Source organism: Gopherus flavomarginatus, chromosome 11 (assembly GCF_025201925.1).
Source record: "Gopherus flavomarginatus isolate rGopFla2 chromosome 11, rGopFla2.mat.asm, whole genome shotgun sequence".
Taxonomy (NCBI): Eukaryota; Metazoa; Chordata; order Testudines; family Testudinidae; genus Gopherus; species Gopherus flavomarginatus.
In genome coordinates, this window is record NC_066627.1 from 45723046 (window position 1) to 45745978 (window position 22933).

At 40.8% G+C, this 22933-nt stretch overlaps 1 protein-coding gene across 1 annotated transcript in view; it reads left to right on the forward strand.

Moving 5' to 3' along the window:
• NTSR1 (neurotensin receptor 1) overlaps positions 1 to 22933 on the forward strand; it is a 109795-nt gene that overhangs the window by 81353 nt on the left and 5509 nt on the right. The window contains exons 2-3 of the mRNA XM_050918695.1: positions 2938 to 3139; positions 19323 to 19413. Coding sequence (XP_050774652.1) covers positions 2938 to 3139; positions 19323 to 19413 — 293 coding nt within the window. The remainder of the gene's footprint in view (positions 1 to 2937; positions 3140 to 19322; positions 19414 to 22933) is intronic.

Sequence of the window (22933 nt, forward strand, 5' to 3'; positions counted from 1 at the left end):
CAGAGCCTGGGTATAAATTGAGAAAGGAAAAAAATAGTCTTTCAAGGTAACTGCCTTCCACCAAGATCTGATTTTCAAATTTTGTCACTATAAATTCTTAAAAGAGAAAGTCAGTAAGTTTCCTGATAGTCTCTCAGGCTTTCTGAAGAGTGCACAATAGCAATGAGATATAAGCAAAGAAACAGGGCTTTAAAGAGCTCTATAAGGATATTGGATGATTCCTGTGTGATTGCTGTGGTTGCGGCCAGTTTACGGGCAGGGCCAAAGTTTCTAGCTGAAAGTTAGTAAACTCTGAAACACAGGGAAGTGGGTAAAGCATTTCTCTTTGAGTGCAGTAGTTATGCATCAGGTAAGAAAGAAGTGTATCCAGCAATTAGAGAAACAGAAATGGGGGTGAGGACCCCTGGGTTCTTCTCTTAGCTCTGCCGTTGTCTTGCTGTGTGAATTTGGGCAAGTCGTTTTACCTTTCTATGTCACAAGTTCATCCCTACCTCAGAGGTGCATTGTGAACTTATCTAGGTAGATCCAGATGCTCAGTCAGTGTTAATCTGCACAGCTCCATGTATTTCCATGGAACTGTGTCACTTTGGACCAGATGAGACTCTGACCCTTAATATTTACAGAGCACTTTGAGGTTTTGGGGTGGATTTCAAAAGATGAGGCATTTTTTAAGGCCCAACTGTGTAATGTACCAAGAAGGTAAGATATCTTTTTTGTAGAAGATACAGGAGTCTTGCTTAGAAAATGTTCAGAACAAGAGCAATTAGCAGATAGTCTTAATGAGCTGTATCTAGGAGTTTCCTCAAGAAATTGACCGTAAAGGAACTTCATTGCTATTGCTAGCATTAGCCAAAAAAGACCTTCTCCTCATATGGATAGCTAGAGATGGAACACAGCTGGTTATTTTGTTAAAGTACATTAGGCTCTGGAGCAAATTGCTATGCATTACATACAATTTTTTGGTCTAGCTAAAGAAAAGTGGGTAACAACAATTCTTTCTCTATTCTCAAAAACTAGACTTACATCTTTCTTAGATTTATGAACCAAAAAGGTAAATACTTGTAACTGCAGTGTGCCTGTTATCCAAATGTTTGTGTAGTACTTATTTTTTGCATTACTGCTGGTATAAATAATTCATAAAACTAATTGGTGTGTATTTATCTATCCATTCCTTCATGACATTTATAAAGCACTCATCATCCGAGTGGATGATCACCATGTCTGAATTAGATTGAGATATAGCTGGCGGAAATAACAGCATATGAAACCATTCTTCTAATAAGTTATCATCTGTTTGTTTGACTTGCAAATGATGGATTTTGATTTATTGTTTTAGACCGTTCAGATGTGATGGAGACCTGGCCATTTTGGGAAATGAAGTTAGAAGGATTTCTGTTAAACTGCTAATTTTGACTCTGGCAAAAATCCCTATAATTTTTTGTCTTAACAAAACTGTTTTAATGGTTTCAGGCACTTGTAGAAAATAGTTTAAATTGTAAATGTTTTGAAATTTTAAAACTGTTACATTCATTACTTTTTTTTAAGGCTCATGGCTTGTGGTGCTTCACAGATGACTAAGATGGAAACAAGTGCACGCAGATATCATAAACTACCCAGACACTGCCCTTGTAGCTTAGGATGTCCACAGAACCCCCTAGTTAAATGATTTCCTTGCAATCACTGTAGCTCATTTTCCACTCTAGAAATTTGAGCTTTCTGGACAAAGGTTTCCAAGGGTGATAGACACTTCACAACTACACATTTCTCTTGCAATTCTGCCAGTGAGGTAGGGTTAAATATAAATGCTAACTACCTACACCTAGACCTATAACACTCTCAGTTCCTACAAATGTACAGTTGCCAGAGTCTAAGAGTATAAAGACTTCCATTGACCTCAATGGGCTTTGAATCAGGCCATAATAATCATGGTGGGAAATACATAATAAGCTTTCCAATTCAAATGTATAGGAGACACAGGCTTGTTAGTCTGATATACACTCATCAGGTTTCAGCTCAAAGTTTAATGCCACTGTACAGTCCCTTTCCTAACTCTCTCTTGCTCTCTCTCACTGTACTGTGCAGGTGAGCCAGAGTTTTAAGACACTAGAGTGGCAATATAAAGTGGCTGCGACCTTATCACACTGAGCCTTGGCATGGGTTAAAAGTACATCCTCAAGAGGTAGATGCCTCTAATTTTTTTGAAGCTGTTGTTTGTTAAACTCACTTCCTGGCTGAGTTTGTAGATACTACAGCAAGAATTCACAAATGTTTCTGTTTGATCTTAAGGGTGCCTCCCACTTGAGGCAATCACTGGTTAATTTGATCTTCCATTTAATTTTGTCAAAACCCCAGGAACCAAATAATTTCTGTTAAAAATAATACAACTTCCGCTTTTTATTCCAATCAACTTTCATTCTGAGAGCACAAGGGTTATTGGATAATTTGATCACCCGCTAACAAAAAACTGTCATTAAATCTACAAGGAAAGGCCAGTATTCTGAATGCAACAGAAGAAAACTGAGGCCAAGAATTGCCCATGACAGGAAAAGAATACAATAAGAAACTGCTATTCAGAAAACATTGATAAGAGCTACCATATACTATGAAAGCTGAGAAGTATCCTGCTGATCATGTGGTTAACAAGATTGATGGTTTATTTCAATCAACAAACTGCAATGATATAGAGGCAAGACACCATAACTGGAGAAAGATTGATTTAGCCACTTGCATCCAATTTTCTGCCACCCGAGTGAACCTTTTTCACCATTGTTTAAGTTTCCCGTCTGTGCAATAAGTCCTGCATTCCAAAAGCTAAATATGTAGCCTAAGTGGATGGAAAAGATTTCCATTGCATGCTGTTTATCTGATATCATGTGAAATAACATATGATCTCCTGACTGAAGTCCTATGTGGGTTTGCCATTTGTATCTCCTGCAGGTCAACACGTTCATCTCCTTTGTGTTTCCAATGGTCGTCATTTCTGTCCTGAATAGTATCATCGCCAACCAGCTCATCATCATGTTCAAGCAAGCGGCACAAGAAAACCAGGTCTGCATTATTGGAGGACAGCAGACGATGCTCAGCATGTCCATGGAGCCCAGCCGTGTGCAAGCTCTGAAGCACGGAGTGAGAGTCCTGCGTATGTACCTGTGATGTTAAGCATTGAATGAGTTAGCAACATGTTCTGGGACATACCTGGTAGAATTACAGATAGCAGCATTAGATCTGGTTGTAGTTTTTCTCCAAGTCTTTTTTTTTTTTTCCAGTGAAAAATGGCCTCTTTTGAAGCCCAAAACTTCCATAAGAAAGCTTTTGGTTTACAAAATTTTCCAGTTTTTCCTCAAACCCCGAAATTTTAATTTTTTTGTTTTTTCTCCTTTCTTTTTCTCTTTCCCTGTTTCCCCCCAAGTTTGCCAGTAAATGCAGTAAAATGAATGCTATCTAGGCTTTTGAGAGTTTTTAATTCTTTTTCTTTTTTTCATTTTCCTTTGCCACACTCTAACTTTTCCAAACCCTCAACCTTGGAAAAGTTGAAGAGTGGCAAACAGAAAAATGAAACTCTGTGACTGTGCTACTCAGAAGCTATTCAAAAGTTAGAGAAGTTTGGAAAAGTTGGAGTAACATAAGTAAAAGCTTCTGAACTCGAATTAATATGCAAATTGGATACAATTACCTTAGGTTTAAACAGAGACTGGGAATGGTTGGGTCATTACACTAATTGAATCTATTTCCCTATGTTAAGTTCTCCTCAAACCTTCTATGGGGCATCTCAATTATCACTTCAAAGGTTTTTTCTTCCTCCTGCTGACGATAGCTCATCTCGATTGATTGGACTTTGGACTCTTCCAGTCTATATGCATATTTCCATCTTTTATGTTCTCTGTATGTATAAATATCTCCTGTTTGTGTGTTCCATTCTATGCATCTGAAGAAGTGAGCTGTAGCCCACAAAAGCTTATGCTGAAATAAATGTGTTAGTCTCTATGGTGCCACAAGTACTCCTATTCTTTTTATAAGTAAAAGCAACCTCCTAGATATCACTTATTTTGTTGTGCTCAGGGGAAAAAACTCAAAATTATTATTATTGTAATCAATAATTATAATACAAATATTATAATTATTATTATTACCCAAAAATTATTCTATTTCAAACTCTAAAGTGGAAACAACTGCCAAATTTCCTGCAGAATTGTTTTTTTCCATTTTTAACCAACCATGTTATTTGACTTGTGTCTTATCACTAGTGAATGGATGACAAATTTAAGGTTATACAGTTGCATGATCATTTGTGGAAGCACTTAAGCAGATCTTTAAGTCTATCCTTATTTAGAAAAACACTTAAGTATGTGCTTAAAATTAAGCATGTGCTAAAGTGCCATCCCATATAGGTGAGCTCTCCTGAATCAGGGCCCAAATACTGAAGCCATTTTAATTATAACTTGTGATTTTACCAAGAGATCAAGAGCTAAGCAGCCAGATGCTAAGGATAACCTATACAGTCAAAGATTTGGATCTGTACTATGCACACAATACAAAATGTGCACAATTATCTCAACTGCATGTGTGATTAATGCTGTTTGTGTATGCAGTTACAGTAATTATGCATGCAAATACAATTCAGTTTTTGCACGGAGAGTCTTCTCAAAATCCATCCCCTTTTATTTCTTAGTCCAATTTATTTTCCTTATCATGTAGTAAAATAAATAATTGCTGTGAAAATATTTGTCACTTTATTGGAGCTGTGCAGAAGAATCAGTTTTTCACTTAAAATGTAAGTATGTGTGAAAAGAGACTTTGGCAGATATTGTATGTAGTGTTGTTGCACCTGTGTCGGTCCCAAGATGCTATAGCGACAAGGGGCGTGAGGTGATATCTTTTAATTCTCACCATCAGAAGTTGGTCCAATAAAAGATATCGCCTCACCTGCCTTGTCTTTGACAGATATTCACAGCTTTGATCCACGGTTCAGCTTTGCCATTTCACCATTTCTGTTGGTGAAAATGGCAGAATCCTAAACTTTGGACGAAATCATGAATTTTCATCCCTTCAGACTTCTGAGGAAATATTTTTTTCCCTGCAAAACTTGACATTTTCACAGCACATTTGAAACAATAATGTTAAAATGTCACAACCAGCTCCCCTGATTTCACCAAGAACACACATGGCCTATTTTTTCTCTGGTTCTTCTTTTATGACTTGAGGTTTCAGAATGAGACAGTTTAAGTCCCTGAGGACAGTTTGGTTTTTTAATTACATGGGAGGGATTGGACAATGTTATAATTTCTCTCTGAGGGACAGGGTTACTTTCTTTTTCATTTGCTGCTCACTGGCAGTGGTGAATGGCTGCTGAGGTTTTGCTCTGGAGTTCACGTTAATGGGTTCTGCAGCTGGACAGAGTTCCAGCAGTCACTCAGTGTCAGTGAGGAGAAGGAGGAACTGTATTGTGGAGCATCAGGAATGGCTTCATCTGCACATTTGCGCTAAAGCCACTCAGGGTTCAGTTGTGCCATATAAGTACGGTCCTGCACTGAAGGTTTTGCTGAATCGTGCTGTCCCAGAGGGCACCCAACTTAGTGCATCTTCCAGAACTGCCCAGGACACATGTGGAATGCGCCTTTTCAGTGCAGTCGACCACACCTCCTAGCCATCCTCTTCAGCTCCCTTTGGAGTGGAGAGCAGCCGTAGCCCCACACACTCCATGTGCTCAGGCAAGCACGAACCTTGCATTTGTGACTGCACAGAGGCTGCATTTTGCATCTTTCCCCCAGCCCACATTGTGCACCAATACACAGGAAGGCCACTGTCTGGCCCTGAACCACTACACTAATAAACTGTGGGCTTCCATAAACTACAGCCAAACTAAACTTCTGAATAATTTAAATATGGTTCAGGTAGACATCCAGGCCCAGCTTTTGCAAACATGCCCAGGCAAATTTTCATGTGCAATAATGGATTCACATTTGCACACATAGTTATTGCAGTTGCACAGACAATTGCCATAACTAGTAGTGCATATGTTGTCTAACCAACCATTTGTATGTGCGTTCAGGATAATTACCTAGAGAAATTAGGCTATTGCGGGGGTGCCTATTGAAGTGTCGCTGAGAGTTTCTGGTTGCTTGTTGTTGTGGTTAACACGATTTATCTTCTTGCTTTCTGTACACAGAGTCCATAAATCTATTCAGCACATATGCTCACTTGTACACATTCTTGGCGGTAGAGTTTATAAATGAAGCCAAGAGCAAAACTACTGACAGCATTTTAATGGAAAACGGTTTAGTCAATAACACTTGAGGCAATACAGAGATTGCTTTGTTCCCTTTATTTCTGTGCTGAGCTGTGGTTCAGACACAGGTCAAATCAAAGTTCTCAAACCTGGAAGTAGAGCTGAACTGTGGCAGACTTGATGTCTTAACTTAAGGGGACAAGGGAAAAGCAAAGGAATATGGAGGATAAACTGGGAGGTGATAAAACAGAATCAGTTCAAAAATGGCACAGAAGGCATTCTAATAAAAGATGCTTCTCTTCTGTCTTATATGGTGACAGCCATGGGTAGAAAGCACAGTGTGACTGTTTTCTGGCAGGTTTCAGAGTAGCAGCCGTATTAGTCTGTATCTGCAAAAAGAACAGGAGTACTTGTGGCACCTTAGAGACTAACACATTTATTTCAGCATGAGCTTTCGTGGGCTACCGCTCACTTCTTTGGATGCATAGAATGGAACACACAGACAGGAGATATTTATACATACAGAGAACATGAAAAGGTGGAAGTAGCCATACCAATTGGAAGAGTCTAATCAATTGAGATGAGCTATCATCAGCAGGAGAAAAAAAAACCTTTGAAGTGATAATCAAGATGCTCCATAGAAGGTGTGAGGAGAACTTAACATAGGGAAATAGATTCAATTAGTGTAATGACCCAACCATTTCCAGTCTCCGTTTAAACCTAAGTTAATTGTATCTAATTTGCATATTAATTTGAATTCAGCAGTCTCTCTTTCGAGTCTATTTTTAAAGTTTTTTGTTGCAAAATTGCCACCTTCAAGTCTGTCACTGAGTGGTTAGAGAGGTTGAAGTGTTCTCCCACTGGTTTTTGAATGTTATGATTCCTGATGTCAGATTTGTGTCCATTTATTCTTTTGCGTAAAGACTGTCCGGTTTGGCCAATGTACATGGCAGAGGGGCATTGCTGGCACATGATGGCATATATCACCTGCACATCTACCAATGTGATATATGCCATCATGAGATCATTCTTATGTTCTAATTTCGTTGCTTTAAGTTTCCTAACTTCTCTCAGGAAGTATGTTTTCATCCAACCGTCAGAATATCATAGGCTCGACTTGGCAGCTCTGAATTCACTCAGCACAATCATTAGAGCAGTACATTACCAAAAGACGCTAATGGCACTCAGACTCGGTAGCTCATGAATTAACACATCATTCACATTCTTTGCTAGCTTTTGCATTCTTTCTTGGCTACATTTACTTTTAGTTGTGTCCTAAATAATGAGGAAGTTCAGAGCCAAAGAATGTACGAGTTGGGCCCTTATATAGAACAGACTGGCAATTTATTAAATGTGTGGGTTCCTGATATTAGTCCTACCCAACTGTCACTGTAGGTGTGAGAATCAAAATTCAAAGAGCTCAAAGAGCTGGCTTCGTTCCAATATCTTATGAGGATAGTTCTGGGTAATTTCCTCTGTGTGTCAGCATGATCACTCTAAATCTCCTTGAATAGAATGCACAGAGTTTTGCCTCCCCCTCTCCAAATTTTCCATCCAGTTCTCTCATTATTAATTATGATTAGTATTAATTATTAAATAGTGCAGAGCTTAACCTCTTTCCTACTGAAAGATGTCCCAAGAGGTGTGAAACTTCTGTGCAGCTGGGTTTCCTGGTGTTCTGCTCATTTGACTTTGTTCTTTGGTAACCTTTTGCCTAAACAAATCCACTATCTGCTAACAGTGAAGTGGTTTATGAATCCAGGGCTTACTGTCTTCTAAGACTTGAGTCTTTTATGCATATATGTGTATAACAGCTCCTAATATACCACCTGCAGTGTGTAAAAACTTGCCATCTGTTATCTGCTGATTATTTGCTCTTCTCATATAGAAACCATTAAAAGAGACAAAGTATGTGGGGTAATATCTTTATTGGACCAACTTCTGTTGGTGAAAGGTACAAGATTTCAAGCTACACAGAGCTCTTCTTCAGGGCTTGGGAAGGAAATCAGAGTGTCTGAGCTAAATACAAGTTGGGACAGATTGTTAAGCATAAGGGGTAACACAGGTTGTAGAGGCCACTTGAAATGGAGTGGGCAATAAAGGTTAGACAGTGACACAAAAGGAGTTTGAAGTGGGTCATTGGGGTTAGCAGGCAGGTGTGTGTTACAAATTGCTAGAATGAGCCATGAAACCAGTGTCACTGTTTAGTCCATGAGTTTTGGTGTCTAGCAGCATTATGAGTTTAAATTCGCAGGATTGTCTTTTGAAGGTATTGTGGAGGTTTTCTATTGTTTCCAAATATATTTAGCCAATTTAGTCAGGCAACAAGCTAAATAATTCTCACATTTCACCGTTCAGTGCCTGCTTTTTGAATTCATTCATGAGTATTTTTAAATATTTTCAATATTTGAAAAGTACTTACATATCAACTGGTGCACACAGGTAATGACTGATGCACACCGGTAATATATGCTTTAAAACAAAAACAACTGGTATTTTAATACTTGATATTTAAAACATGCCAGTGGACACAGATAAAATCTTGCCCTAGATTGGATATTAGACATGCAGGTTGGGGGCAGCCAAATTAGGAGGTGGGTGGGAAATGCAGGAAATGCTCCTGTCCCCTTAAAACAAATCAGGGACACCGGGTCAGACTTCCCAACATTATCAATGCCACAATAACCAGGTTGTGGGTAGACATGTGACACAATAAAAAATGATCAGGTCTCAGTTCCAAGTCTCTGAGTGGATGGTTACAAACAAGAAAATATTTTCAAATGTGTGGTGAAGTGCGCCTTGAGAGAGTCTGTTTGAGCCCTTAGGGCTTGATCCTTCACCCAGTGAAGTCTGTGGTAAAATGGCATGATCAGATAATTACTCACCAGCATGCCACAAAAGGGTGAACATAGAGCCTGGTGTCCACGTAGGGTGGCCAGACAGCAAATGTGAAAACTCGGGACAGTGGGTGGGAGGTAATAGGAGCCTATATAAGAAAAAGACCCCAAAATCAGGGTTGTCCCTATAAAATCGGGACATCTTGTCACTCTATATCTAGGGTGTAGAATTCATAGGCACAGCGGACTGGCCAGGGTAACCTTAGTATCCAGCATGCTAAGGGGCAGCATGCAGTTATGTTGCCCCAGGAGCAGGGCAGAACCCAGACGGCGACCATGAGGTCACAACCTGGTCCCTGTTCAGAGCTGAAGTAAAGAGCTGCTGGGGTGTAGACATCATGTTGTCTTCCCAAAGTTCATTGACCCTGCTTCAAGAGGCAGGAAGGTTTCCTGGGGATGCAGTCTCCATCCCCTTGCTGATTTGTATGTAAATGGAGCGTCTTCTGTTTTCGTTCCACTCTGCTTCATTTACACGGAGACAGGTAGTTAGCTTCCTTCCCTCCTGTTTCTCCCTGTGTTTGGTCACCAATGTTAAAGCATAATGTCAATTAAAAGCCATAATTCCTCATATAGTGTTAATACAGACATTTCACGATGATATAAACCACCAGTGTGTCACTGGCTTTCGTAAAAGACCTCACCCGATACACTTTGTAATATTGTATACAAGTAGTTGATTCAATTGCTTATCATTAGGTTCAGTCCCCTATCTATAAAGATAGGGCTATTCTCCCACACTGCTAGTTCAATGACTTTGTACCTTAATTGTCTCTGCCTGACGACCAGGCTGGTCAGACAAGCAAATACACACTTCTTTGTCTAAGGCAAACCGTGCTTATGCGTTGCTTGCCAAACACATTTTAAAGATATAATTCTAGCACCTATCCACAATTCTTTGTACACACCTTGTACATACCTCACATGAGAACATTAATGATCAGTGAGTTATTAGTAGTCCAGTAATATATTACATGCCACCTTTTGGGTAGATATCATGACAACAGAGTGTTCGGTGTACTGAGTATGTTAGGCCTGACAAAAGTTGCTGACACAGAGTAGTGAACCACCAATGGGCCTCTATGTCACAATGAGTGCTGGTTGTTAATTATTATTAACTGTTATTATTATTTATTTTATAAGCTGCATATGTATAGGGACCATTTCCCACTGAAATGCAGCAACTTCTGGGGTGATGGATCACAGCCACACAGATAATTGATACATGGCCTGATGCCAAGCCCACTGAAGTCAGAAGGAGTCTTTCTATCGACTTCATCATGCTTTAGATCAGGCCTATAGTGCACAACAATGAAGAGACGAGACCCTGAGTTTAAGGATGTCAGGAAGAACAGGTGGTCCTTTTGTGTGACATATCCCACACGGCAACTCGGAGCCCAATCCCAGCAAAAGTTTACCCATCCCAGTGAAATCAGTGGCACTCCTTGGTTGAAGAGGGTTGGGCCCTTGGATTCTGAGGTCTTCTCTAAAAGACACCAAAACAATTATCTCTTTTATCAATTTGTCTGCTTAGGAAGGATGAAGGGCTGCTGGAATTGAAATCAGCAGCTCCAGAGTACTTAGAGATTTCAAACTTGGTGCTTACTCCAGTGAGCCATTCTTTATAGCAGCTTCAGAGGGTTGTCTCTTGTCAAATGCCATGTGTCTTCAAATCCAACTGACTTCAAAGGGAGCTGAGGGCCCGCGACACCTGCTGCTAGTCTCAGCTCCTCCTGGCTTCATGCCCATATAGACATTAATTTAATTGTGCAAATATTACATGAAGCATGTAATGTACTGCACCAAATTAGCACAACCTCTTTTCCAAGAATTATTGCGGTATTCAGTGACCTGTTAGCCACTGCTGGCACTAACACTTTTGACTGTCTTTTATCTCAAATAACATGGTAACATTTGTTTTTCTTTATGCGATATCTTCTCTTGCCATGGTGTGATGACCACCATCTTGGCTGACACGCTGGGGACCTCCAGAACTGAAAGCATACTGGCTCTGTAGGTGGGGGCTGTAACAACTCATATCCCGTGTGGATCGGCACAGTGGCGGACCTGTAACACACACTTTCCATAGGCATCAGCTAAATGAGAATATAAAACAGGTACACATAAAAGCTGCCTCTCTAGAAATCAGCATTAAAGCAAATCCCTAATGTAAGCCCCATTACACAGTCTGAGGTGGCATTGCATACCAGAGTGCACATTCCTTAAGAGGTGTTGGAGATGAATAACTACGGACCAGCTGACCCTCGAAAAGCTGAGATGTTTAGTTCAGGTAAGGCTGGGAAAAATGGCTTGTAACCAAAGTGCTTCTGCCTTTGCTCAACTGTCCACCAGCCACATTCATTTCAGCATCGTTCAAAAACTTTGGGAGAAAATCCTCAAGATTTGTCAACATCAGCTGAACAGAATCAGTAAAGAAAACTAGCACCAAGCTCCTGCAAAGGTATTAGCAGCAATGGAGAGTGATAAACAGAATTCTAGGGGCAGGATCTCTAGTCCATTAAGGCTTCTCTATACCACTCTGGTGGCACAAAGGGCCAGTCAAAGGACAGAAAAAATCCCCAGGGAATACCCCTGACACAAGCAGATTGTAGAGTTGTGGCCTCCAGTGCAGAAAGTGTGGGGGCAAAATGAGTTGAGAGTGGCAGGGTGAGTTATGGAGGAGCTGCAGCCAAAACACTCTCCTCTCCAACAAGTCTCTGCTTCCCAGGGCCCATAGTGAACCTTAGGTGCAGCGCATCAGTTGGAACAGCCCTGAGGAAACACATAAGCTCCCAAATGGCCCCAGAATACAGGGGGCACAAAGATAGTTTAAAGTGCCTCCTTCCTCCTGTAATTCCAGCGCTCAGCACACGGACTGAGCATGGAGGCCATTGCATGTCGGTCAGTGCTCTTCTAGAGACCAAGCATTCTTCCATGTTTATACTAACACAGTGTGAGTACTCATAGAAGTTAGGCATGGAAAAAACTGTCTCCCAGCCACTGCAGGATAAACACAGGCCAAGATAAAATACTATGTGTAATCTAATACAATTATCTCCCTAAATTGTCTTCATATCTAGTTTAACATGTTATTGAGAAAATCAAGACTGGCATCTTTTAAATCTTCTTTTGCAAAATTAAAAAAAAAATCTATCAAAATTCATAGCTTCCTCTGCAGGGCTTCCTGCACAATAAACAAGCTGTTCTTTCTTTCTTTCTTTCTTTCTTTCTTTCTTTCGTTTATCTGCTGCTTTCTTCCTCTAAACATTTGTTTTGTCTTTGCACTGCCTTGTAGGATAACTGATACGTGAGTTAGTACTGTATATGTTTGCCTTTTTTTTTTGTTGAGCATCCCTACTACAAAGTTAAATTTCTAATGAAGAATAGAATGTATAACTGTGTCTTAAAACAGTTTAGATTTCACAACGCAGAACAAAGGTTTGCTACATTTGATATGCAGTCATCCACTGAACAGTTAGACAATACTCTACTAGATCTTCCGTCTTACTGTCAAATGCAGATTTATATGGAAGCTATATGTGTTCATCTCATAGTTTGTTTTTAAAAGGTTTAATAAACTTTTAGACTGTGATTTTTAAAACTGCCTAAGGGATTTGGGTACAATTAATTTTAATAGGAATTCTCCATCTAAATCCCCCTGAGGTCGCTTTCAAAATTGCAGATTTAATTTTAAAAACTAAGCCATAGTATTAGAAGCAAAATATGGTTAAAAGCTAATATTGCAGCAGCAGCAGCAGCATTGAATTCTTGTAATTCATTTTAAACAGATAGAAGAATAAAGCTGTAATTAGTTTAAAGAAGTATAGAAAAGCCCAGATGCAATAATTTAAGGACTGAACTGATTTTCAATAATAAGTTAGACGTAGAAATGGGGTAGAAAGAAAAAAAAAACCAAACACAGGCTTTATCCATTCCTAGGGGGTTGTGTCTGTGTTCTCCCCAGTCTGGTTCACCGTGGATCTGCTTACAGATGTTGAATCCTATTTTTTTCATATGTGGAAATAGCAGCATTTTATGGGCCCGATCTTGCCCCTATTAAACTCAGTGTAAAAGCAGCCCTTGAGTTCACTGGGTTTTTTCCAATGTGATAAATGGGTATTCATCGTGTTGGTGTGACTCAGTTAAGAGCACTTTTGCTTCAGAGGCAGAGATAATGGGCCTGGTCTCTTTCAATAAGGAAATAGCAATTTGGGGAATAAAGAACAAACCATCTTTAAAAACACAAAAATGACAAAGAGAGAAAAATCCATTTCCAGGCCCATGAACACCATTCCTGCAGGTCACCCACAGACTGATTCAACGTTGGGTCTGATCCAAAGCCCACAGAAGTTGGTGGAAGGATGCTCGATAACTTTAATGGGCTTTAGATCTACACCATGGTGGCAGAAGGTAATGTTTCCTGTTGAGTCAGTCCCCAGGGCACTGTCACCCCGTGTGCTCTGCTCTAGCACGTGTTACTCTGCTGTGAGATTAAATGAACTCTCTCATCCGCATCTATTTCTCTTCGAGAACACAACACCCAAGCTGAACTGCGACGTGTAATCAACAGTCTCTGCCTCCTCAAGAAGAAAATCCTGAATGAACCCAAAAGATTGTATGTAACAGTTTCTGGGATCCAACAGAAATTGTTTAAATATCTATTTTATCCTGCATTCCTTTTACAACCCATCTCTTTTCCCTGGTAAGCACCTAGCTTACCAAGGCGTGATGAAAGAGAAGGAGCGTTAGGTTTCTGAAAGAGAATGAGATAAAAGGGGAGGTTGTTTACTCAATGTTTTTTAGATGGAAATTGACATGTGCCCGTTTGGAATCGGATCCCAGGGAGTGGATAGAGAAGGGCTGCCTTGCCACGCTATGTATTCTTGATCCAGTTGATAAAGTTGAAACATAAGTATTAAGGGTAACAAATACAGAGCAGGGCCTTCTGAGCTGAGATGCACAATGCCACACATCAGAAATAGCACAGTAGAAAAACAGTTTTTGAGATGCTGCATATCTGGGATTTAAAATCAAACCATAAGAGTCTCTTAATAAGGCTAAAACCAGGGCGTGCACAACTGTTAAACTTTGCTCCAAAAGAACCTACTGGGGACCATTTTTAAAGCAGTTGTTAGCACATGAAAAGTGTGTGTGTATGTAAAAACATGCGTACATACACATAACACCTTTTGGAGGCCCTTTACAAAACTTCTGTTTTCTTCTTGACAGCTTCTACAATGCTATTATATGGTGATAGTATACATGGGAGCAGCATAAATACATTGAATTTAATATCAAAATCAATAGCGCAGAGGATACATAAATGAGCAAATCATTTATTTTTATATGCAATAAAAATGCTCCATTTTTTTCATTCAGAGGAGCTGTCACAAAATTTCTAATCTGCTACACTAGAATCCAGACACTTTGCTCTTGTTATGAGCCTTAAGGACATTTGTTCTCTAATTCTCTCTCTGCTCTGCAAAGGGCAGTCCACAATACAGCCCGTCCCGTACAGCTGCTGCTGCTGCCCGAATGCTACCATCCAGAATGACTGGGAGACTTGAAGAAGCATAGCAGGAACTGTGATTCATGTTTTAGTGAATTTTGCTAAATAAAGGAAAAGGCACAGCTGAGGGAAATAGCCCCAGCTCTACAGGAGAAAGCAGGTCTGCCTGATGTGCATTGCTTTCACTCACAAAAATGTCTGGTCTATTGTATTAGGCTTTTTTTAAACTCATCACAAAATGAGTTGAAGATGATGTCTCAGTCCTCCTGTGAATTCCCTGAGAGTTATCAGTGTCACTCCGAACTTTGCAGCTATTCAAACATGCTTTTCTTGTGCATCCTGCAATGTTTCCAGGCAGGGTGGCTGAGAGGAGCTGACACCTGTTGCCTCCCACTGTGAAGAAATGACTTCACACCCTCTTGAAGACTTGGAGGATGGTTTTAAAAAGATGCTAGAGTGCCCAGCTTCTCCCTCACCTCATCTCATTTGAGGTCTGCACCTGCAGCCACCAAAGTAAATGACAGGATCAGGCCCTCATTGAACGTATTAATTTTATTATTTCTTTAGATTTAAATCACAAAGCTCTAGGTGTCCTAACAGTGAATTAGAGCTACAATTGCAAACAGTGACAACACAGCAGCCAAAAAATAATCACATTGAAATAATGAATTCATTCAGCTAAAAGAGCAAGAACAGATCCTCTAGCTTTCTCTCAGGAGCATACCCCCTACCTTTCCCAAAAATCTTATCAAAATTAATGGCTTTTGCAGCATCTGTGAAAGGTCTTCCAATACCCCAGGGGAATACAGCTAGCCTCTGCAAATGTACCCCTCTTCCAGCCTCAGTGCTGTACTTTTAATTAAGAAAATCAGATGCCTCCAACCAATGTACATCATCTCCTCTGAGCCTTGACGCCAGATCATAGTGGAGAGTGAGGGGGTTAGGAGGTGGATCAGCATTAATGTTGTGCTCCCCGTCATTACCCATCGTGGGCAGGAGAAGTGAATGATCCAATCATTGCACCAAATTTGGTGATGAAGCCTGGTCACATGCCACCTGAGGCCAGTTACGCATACACTGAGAAGAGAATCGAGGGCCAACTTAGCCCCAGCTCAGACCATAGGCGCTGACTCCGTGGGTGCTCCAGGGCTGGAGCATCCACAGAGAAAAATTAGCAGGTGCCGCTCAGCAGCACCCACCAGCAACCAAGCTACCTCGCTCCCTAGCGCCTCTCAGCTGTTTCACGGTGTTTAGGAAGCTCCAGGAGGAAAGGGGAGCAGCGAGGACAGGGCACGCACTGGGGAGAGGTGGGATGGGGGCGGGGACTTGGGGGAAGGATAGGAGTGGATGCGGGGCCTGGGGAAGAGCAGGGAGGCCAACCACCGCCACCCCCCGGCTAGAGGGGAAGCTCAAACCCAATGGAACAAAGTTCTGGCTAATGTCTGAACTCTCAGCTTTTCAGTCTCATCTTAAATGGGGCCTCTTGGGCTTGTCTAACTCATTTTACACTGTACGAACTTTCCTCTGTTTCCTTGGACTGTCCATTTGCTGACGTGGCTGTCCATAGGCACAGCCAACAGAACCGGCTGCGTGAGAGTCTCACACAAGAATGCCATGGCCTGACCTCCCCTTCTGGCGATGATTCTCTTCCCTACTCCTTCCCAGTAGAGTCCTGTTACAGCTGGCACTGATCATGGTACAATGCTCCGAGTACAGGGCTGGGAGCCAGGAGCTCTTGGGTTCTGATACCAGCTCAGACGCTGACTACCTGGGTGGCTTTGAGCAAGTCATTCTTGCCTCATTGTATCCACCCACAAAATGGAGATACGATCACTTTCTTGCTTGCTCCACAGGAGCATGAGGATAGTCAGTTACTGAAGGACCAAATGGGCCTCTTGGTATAGGCCCATAGTATGGGGTGATTAGAGTGGGGGAACTTCTGGAGGATTAATCTGTATTCAGAAGTCAGAATCCTCCTCAAGTGCTCCATTCCCTAGGAGGAACATGCCTGCGGCTAGGCCCCCTCATGATGCACAGCATAGTCCCCTCTGTGCACCAGCCCTGTTGGTGAAGAGGGAATGGTTGGGGACAAGTTCCCACTCTTTGAGGCACTGTTCACACCCAGGGAAAAGGGGTGCTGTCATAACATTTCTTCCCAGATCTGGACCTTAGCATCCAAAATAGGGGTGTTAGCATGAAAAACTCCAAGCTTAGTTACCAGCTTGGACCTGGTATCGCTGCCACCAGCTAAGAATTATACAGTGCCTAGCTCACTGTGGTCTCCCCAAAACCTTCCCTGGGGGACCCCAAGACTCAGATTCCTTGAGTCTCACAACAAAGGGGAATAAACCATTTCCCTTCCCCCTCCTCCCCTCCAGGTGTTCCCTCCCTGGGTTCCTGGAGAGATATACAGAAGCAAGCTCCGTGAATCTAAACAGAGGGATTCCACCCTCCCTGTTTCCAGTCCTGGAAACACAAGTACCGAGAGAGCTAATCTCTCTTCCCCCCTCACCCAGAGGGTATGCAAAGTCAGGCTTAGTAAATCTAACACAAAGAGATTTTCCCCCTGATTTCTTCCTCCCACCAATTCCCTGGTGAGCTGCAGACTCAATTCCCTGGAGTCCCCACTAAAGAAAAACTCCAACAGGTCTTAAAAAGAAAGCTTTATATAAAAAAGAATGAAAAAGACATTAAAAATAGGCTCTATTGCATTAAGGTGACAATATACAGGGTCAATTGCTTAAAGGAAAAAAATGAATAAACAGCCTTATCCAAAAAGAATACAATTTAAAACATTCCAGCAACTACACACATGTAAATACAAAAGAAAACAATATAAACCTATTGTCTTACTATCCTTGTACTTACAACTTGGAAACAGAAGATTAGAAAGCCAAGAGATAGAAAAATCACTCTCAGAGCCGAGAGGGCACAGACACAAGACAAAGAACAAAGAACTCACACCCCAAAACTTCCCTACACCCAGATTTGAAAAAGTCTTGTTTCCTGATTGGTCCTCTGGTCAGGTGTTTGGTTCCCTGTGTTAACCCTTTACAGGTGAAAGACACATTAACCCTTAGCTATCTGTTTATGACAGGTGCCTCCCTGAATATGGAGGCTGCAAATTGCAGCTAGCTGTTATGTAGGCCTCAAAGGGATCTTTCCTGTCTCCCATCACCGTAGGAGCCCACATAAAGGCCAGGAACAATTTGGCACTTACCATCTGTAAAGCACATTTGAGATGAAAAGCAATATGATGGTTATATTTATCTCTGATTTTTCTCCATGACCGTTATTTTGTGCTGTTTTGATTGACGTTTCCTGCTGAGATTCGGCCAGACGCCTGTCATTTCGTACAGCACTGGAAATATGCATTGTAAGAAAAGAATCTTTCCCTTGATTCCCTGATTTAAAAAAAAATCTAGATTAACAAAGGCACCCACCGACTGGGCTTTATCATCCACGATTCTGACTGACATAACCACAGCTCTGTGCCTCGCAGAACAAAATACCAAGCTACCAAGGTCCTGGGTTGATGTCAAGAAATAATTTCAGACAACTTCCAAGGACATGATTCTACTCCCACTTACCAGTGTAAATCAAGAGTAATTCAGTTAAAGTGAAGGGAGATCAGTGTGATGAGTTTTCCAATGATAATTTATATGACACATCAGATACAGTTTATGACATTAATGAACTGGGGTACACTGAACTGGTCAGGTCAGCTGAAACTCCCTACCAATGAGCCTCTTGCATTGGGATGCTGTTAGGGCCACACCCATAGAACTCCCTCGGTCAATAAGTGGATCTGGAATAAAAATGTTATTCCTGCTACAGGATCATATTAATGGATCCCATTTTAAAATGGACTTCTGTGCTCATCAGAAAAAGACTCCATCTGTGCCACTGCATTCATGTCACAAGGTTTCCAGGAGAACTGTCACAGTTCTACTTCGACAAATCTAATGGAGTGTGTGGTGACTGGTGTGTTGCAAACTCCTGCTGAAAAGGTGTCCCTCGGGAATAAAACATTACGATTGGTAGATACACCTGATTATTGATTTTTATTAGTAGTAGTATTATGCATTATTTAGATTGTGGTCGTGCACCACCAGTCATGCACCAGGACCCCTACATGTTGTCCTACCAGAACAAAAAGATGAGTCCTGCCCCAAAGAGCTAAATGATCCTTAGAAATCATTTGATGATCAGTAACACAATGGGACTCCTGGTAATTCAATGGCTTTATACACGTGGGACTTAGGTATGTGCTATGAACTATTGAGGTCATAGTATTCCTTATTCTATGTGCCACTGGATGAAAAAAGTGCTATGGTTATTTTTGTTAGATAAAATATAAATACAATGTGGAAACAGATTTTGCTTGATGCGGAGTCTGAACTAGACAATGTGAGGTGTCCTTTACTGCCTTTTCATGCATTAGACCTCTTTTCTTCTGTTTATACCCCACTACTCCCCCAGAGATTGTAACCAATTTCCATTATTTCCATTACCCTTGTTCTATCATAAAAGGTAAAAGCCACAGTTATCCCTCTGGGGCTGTTATTGATTAGCACAATGGCACATAGGACCATGCTGGTGCTTTTAAAAGAAAACTGTGTTAAACGTGCACGAAAACTGGTCACTTTTTTTATTTCCAGGAAAGAATAATGGAAATGTTTGTACTTTGCAGGTGCTGTTGTGATTGCCTTTGTGGTCTGCTGGCTTCCTTATCATGTACGGCGTCTCATGTTTTGCTATGTTCCAGCAGATCACTGGACAGAGTGAGTCATTATTTTGAAGTAAAATGTGATTGTACCATGCCACTGCAGAAATCGAAGAACCAGACTGTGCTCCCCTTACTTCCACTGACTACCATGTTCTTCAACTACTAGCACCTTTGAGGTCAATAGGGGGTCTGGTGATATTTAATAAGGAGATCAGAATCTAGCCCTGAAGTTTTACAGGGAAAATATGAACTTAAACAGGTCTTAAAATTGTCTTCAGCTTGGTTTTTTTATTACAGGTTTTAAAGCTGGATTCCAAAAATGTATGTGGTGGAAAACATTAGCATGTATTCAAATAGCATCCGATTATCTCATGTTGGCAATCACAAAATTACCACCTATTACTAGTACAGTGCCCAATTTTCACCTCTGCCAATCCCTAAGAATCCTTGGTTGAATCATTTTTTATCCATCCTAAGTGAATTGTTAGTATGTATCTAAGACACAGAGACGTTAGCTGTAAGGTGGAGCAGCTCATGTCAAAACACAATTTAGTTCCAAAAAGCTAAATTTTCCAGGTGATAGGAGAGAATCCACAGACAGAAAAATAGTTGCATCATTTCAACATACAAATGCATCTTGGTTTTAGAAAAGGTAGATCATGCCAGACCAACCTGATCTCTTTCTTTGAGATAAAGGAAATGCAGTAGATCTAATCTACTTGGATTTCAGTAATGCATGACATTGTTCCACATGGGAAATTGTTAGTTAAATGGAGAAGATGGAGATTAGTATGACAATTGAAAAGTGAGTAAGGAACTGGTTAAAGGGGAGACTACAACGGGTCATACTGAAAGTTCAAATGTCAGGCAGGAGGGAGGTTACTGGTGGACCTCCTTAAGGAATGGTCTTGGGACCAATCTTATTTAACATTTCCATTAATGAAGTTGACACAAAAAAGTGGGAATATGCAAATAAAATTTACGGATGACACAAAATTGGAAGGTATTGCAATACGGAGGAGGACTGGAATATCATACAAGAAGATTTGGATGACCTTGGAAACTGAAGTAATAGAAATGGGATGAAATTTAACAGTGCAGAATTCAAGGTCATATACTTAGGGACTAACAACAAGAATTTGGAAGCGACAGAGGAGAGGAAAGACCTGGGTATATTAGTCAGTCACAGCAAGACTATGAGCTAGCAACATGATGCGGCTGTGAAAAAGGCTAATGCAGTCCTAGGATGCATCAGGTGAGGTATTTCCAGTAGAGATAAGGAAGTGTTATTACCATTATACAAGGAGAAACCTCATCTGCAATACTATGTGCAATTCTGTTTTCCCATGTTTAAGAAAGATGAATTGAAACTGCAACAGATGCACAGAAGGGCTACTAAAGATGATTAAAGGAATAGAAAACCTACCTTATGAGAGGAGGCTCAATGAGCTTATCTTGTTAGGCTTAACAAAATGAAGGTTATGGGAAGATAGGATAGCTCTCTATAAATACCTCAGAGGGATAAACACCTGGAAGCGAGAATAGTTATTTAAGGGCCAATATTGGCACAAAAACAAATGGATATAAATTGATCATCAATAATTTTAGGCTTGACATTAGAGGAGTAAAGTTCTGTAACAGCCTTCCAAAAGACTTAAAGGGCACAAAAAAACATTACTTGTTTTAAGACTGAGCTTGATAAGTTTATGGAGGGGATGTTTTGATGAGATGGGTCACAAGCCATTGTAGGCAATCCATGACTGCTATTAGCAAATATCTGGAGATGGGACACTAGAGGGGAGGGCTCAGAGTTACTATAGAGAATTCTTTCCCAGGTGTCTGACTGATGGGTCTCGCCCACATGCGCCAGGTCTAACTGATCACCATATTTGGTGTTAGGAAGGAATTTTCCCCCAGGTCAGATTGGAAGAAATCCTAGGGGTTTTTTGCCTTCCTCTTCAGTGTGGGGCACGAATCATTTGCTGGTTTGAATGAGATTAAGTAGTGGATTCTCTGTAACTTGAAGTCTTTAAATCATTATTTGAGGACTTCGATAACTTAGCAAAAGGTTATGTGCCTACTCCAGGAGTGGGTGGGTGAGGTTCTGTGGCCTGCAGTATGCAGGAGGTCAGAGTAGATGATCAAGATGGTCCCTTCTAGCCTTAAAATCTATGAGTCTATGAGAAGAGTGGAGTAGGTTATTTGCTAATTTTAGCAATGAAAGGCCAGAATTAACATATAGGGATCATCATCCATTTGCAGGGATTTTCAGACAGTTTAAGTGGGCAATTATACTTGTAACTGCACACCTAGTTTGTATGCACATGTATTGACATTGCTCACATAAAAGATGAAAATAACACGTGCAAATACATCTATTAGCTATATGCTCATGCAACTATCCATTTTTTTGCATAGTCATGGTAATTGCACATACAAATCAGGTAAATAATAGAGCATACATTTTGCACATGCAATTATGCACCTAAACTTTCTGAAAATCTAGCCCCAGATTCCTTGAGGCAAAGATGGCAGGAAATGGTTTCAGCGAAGAATCTAACCATTACTCATGTAGTTCTTTTACAATATTACATCCTCTGTTCTCTGAAAAGCGTTCTGTTTCCTTCAGTGAATGGGAGACCAAGAGAGCGGCGGACACTTCTACAATGCTAAAATGCAGCCAAACTAAGAGATTATTAAAATTTCATAAATTCCAAGCACAAGAAACAGTGATTTCCAGTAGAGCAGTCCACCGAAACAAATTGTATATCCTGCTATGGTAATGACCGGATTTTACACTTAATAGTGAAAATAGACTCCTAGGCATGCATTGGAGCAAACTGTTATTTCTTGTTTACTTTACTATAAGAAAAGCACTTACAGCAGCAAGCAGTTATGTAACAATAATATTTGCTCTGGGCACAAGGAATAGACAACTTTGTCAGCAGTTAACACAGATTGATGTGTTCCATTTGCATTTTAATATTTTTTAAAAGCCATGATGAATTTTAAGAAAGTCCAGAAATTACAGATATATTATGAATGGCGAGCTATCAATGTCACTGGTTAATTAATTGTTTACGGTTGTTTGATATAAGATCATCCAGAAATATGCCCATGTCTGAACAAGAGAAATCTTCTTCTTTTGAATTAATACCTCATAGCTACAGCCCAACGATGTATTTGTAATGATTGGAACGGGCCACCAATTCTTAACACACAGTGTTTAAGGTTTGTGTTTTGGGGTTGGTAAGACATCACAATCACAGGTCTATTTATCCTTCACCTGTGATCAGGTAGAAGAGCACAAGGCCTGATTTTCAAGGATGCTGAGCACCTGTAACGTCCATTAAGATCAGTGGAGCTGTGGAGCACTCCACACCTCTGCAAATGAGTCCCCTACTACCTAGACTACATCTACACTATGAGCTAGGGGTTTGGTTCCCCTGCCCATGTACACGTACTCGCGCTACCTCGATGAGAGCTGGCATGAGTGTAAATAGCAGTGTCGCTGCGGCAGCACTGGCTGTGGCAGCAGAGGCATGACTGAGCCATGCTGAGTACAAACCTTTCTG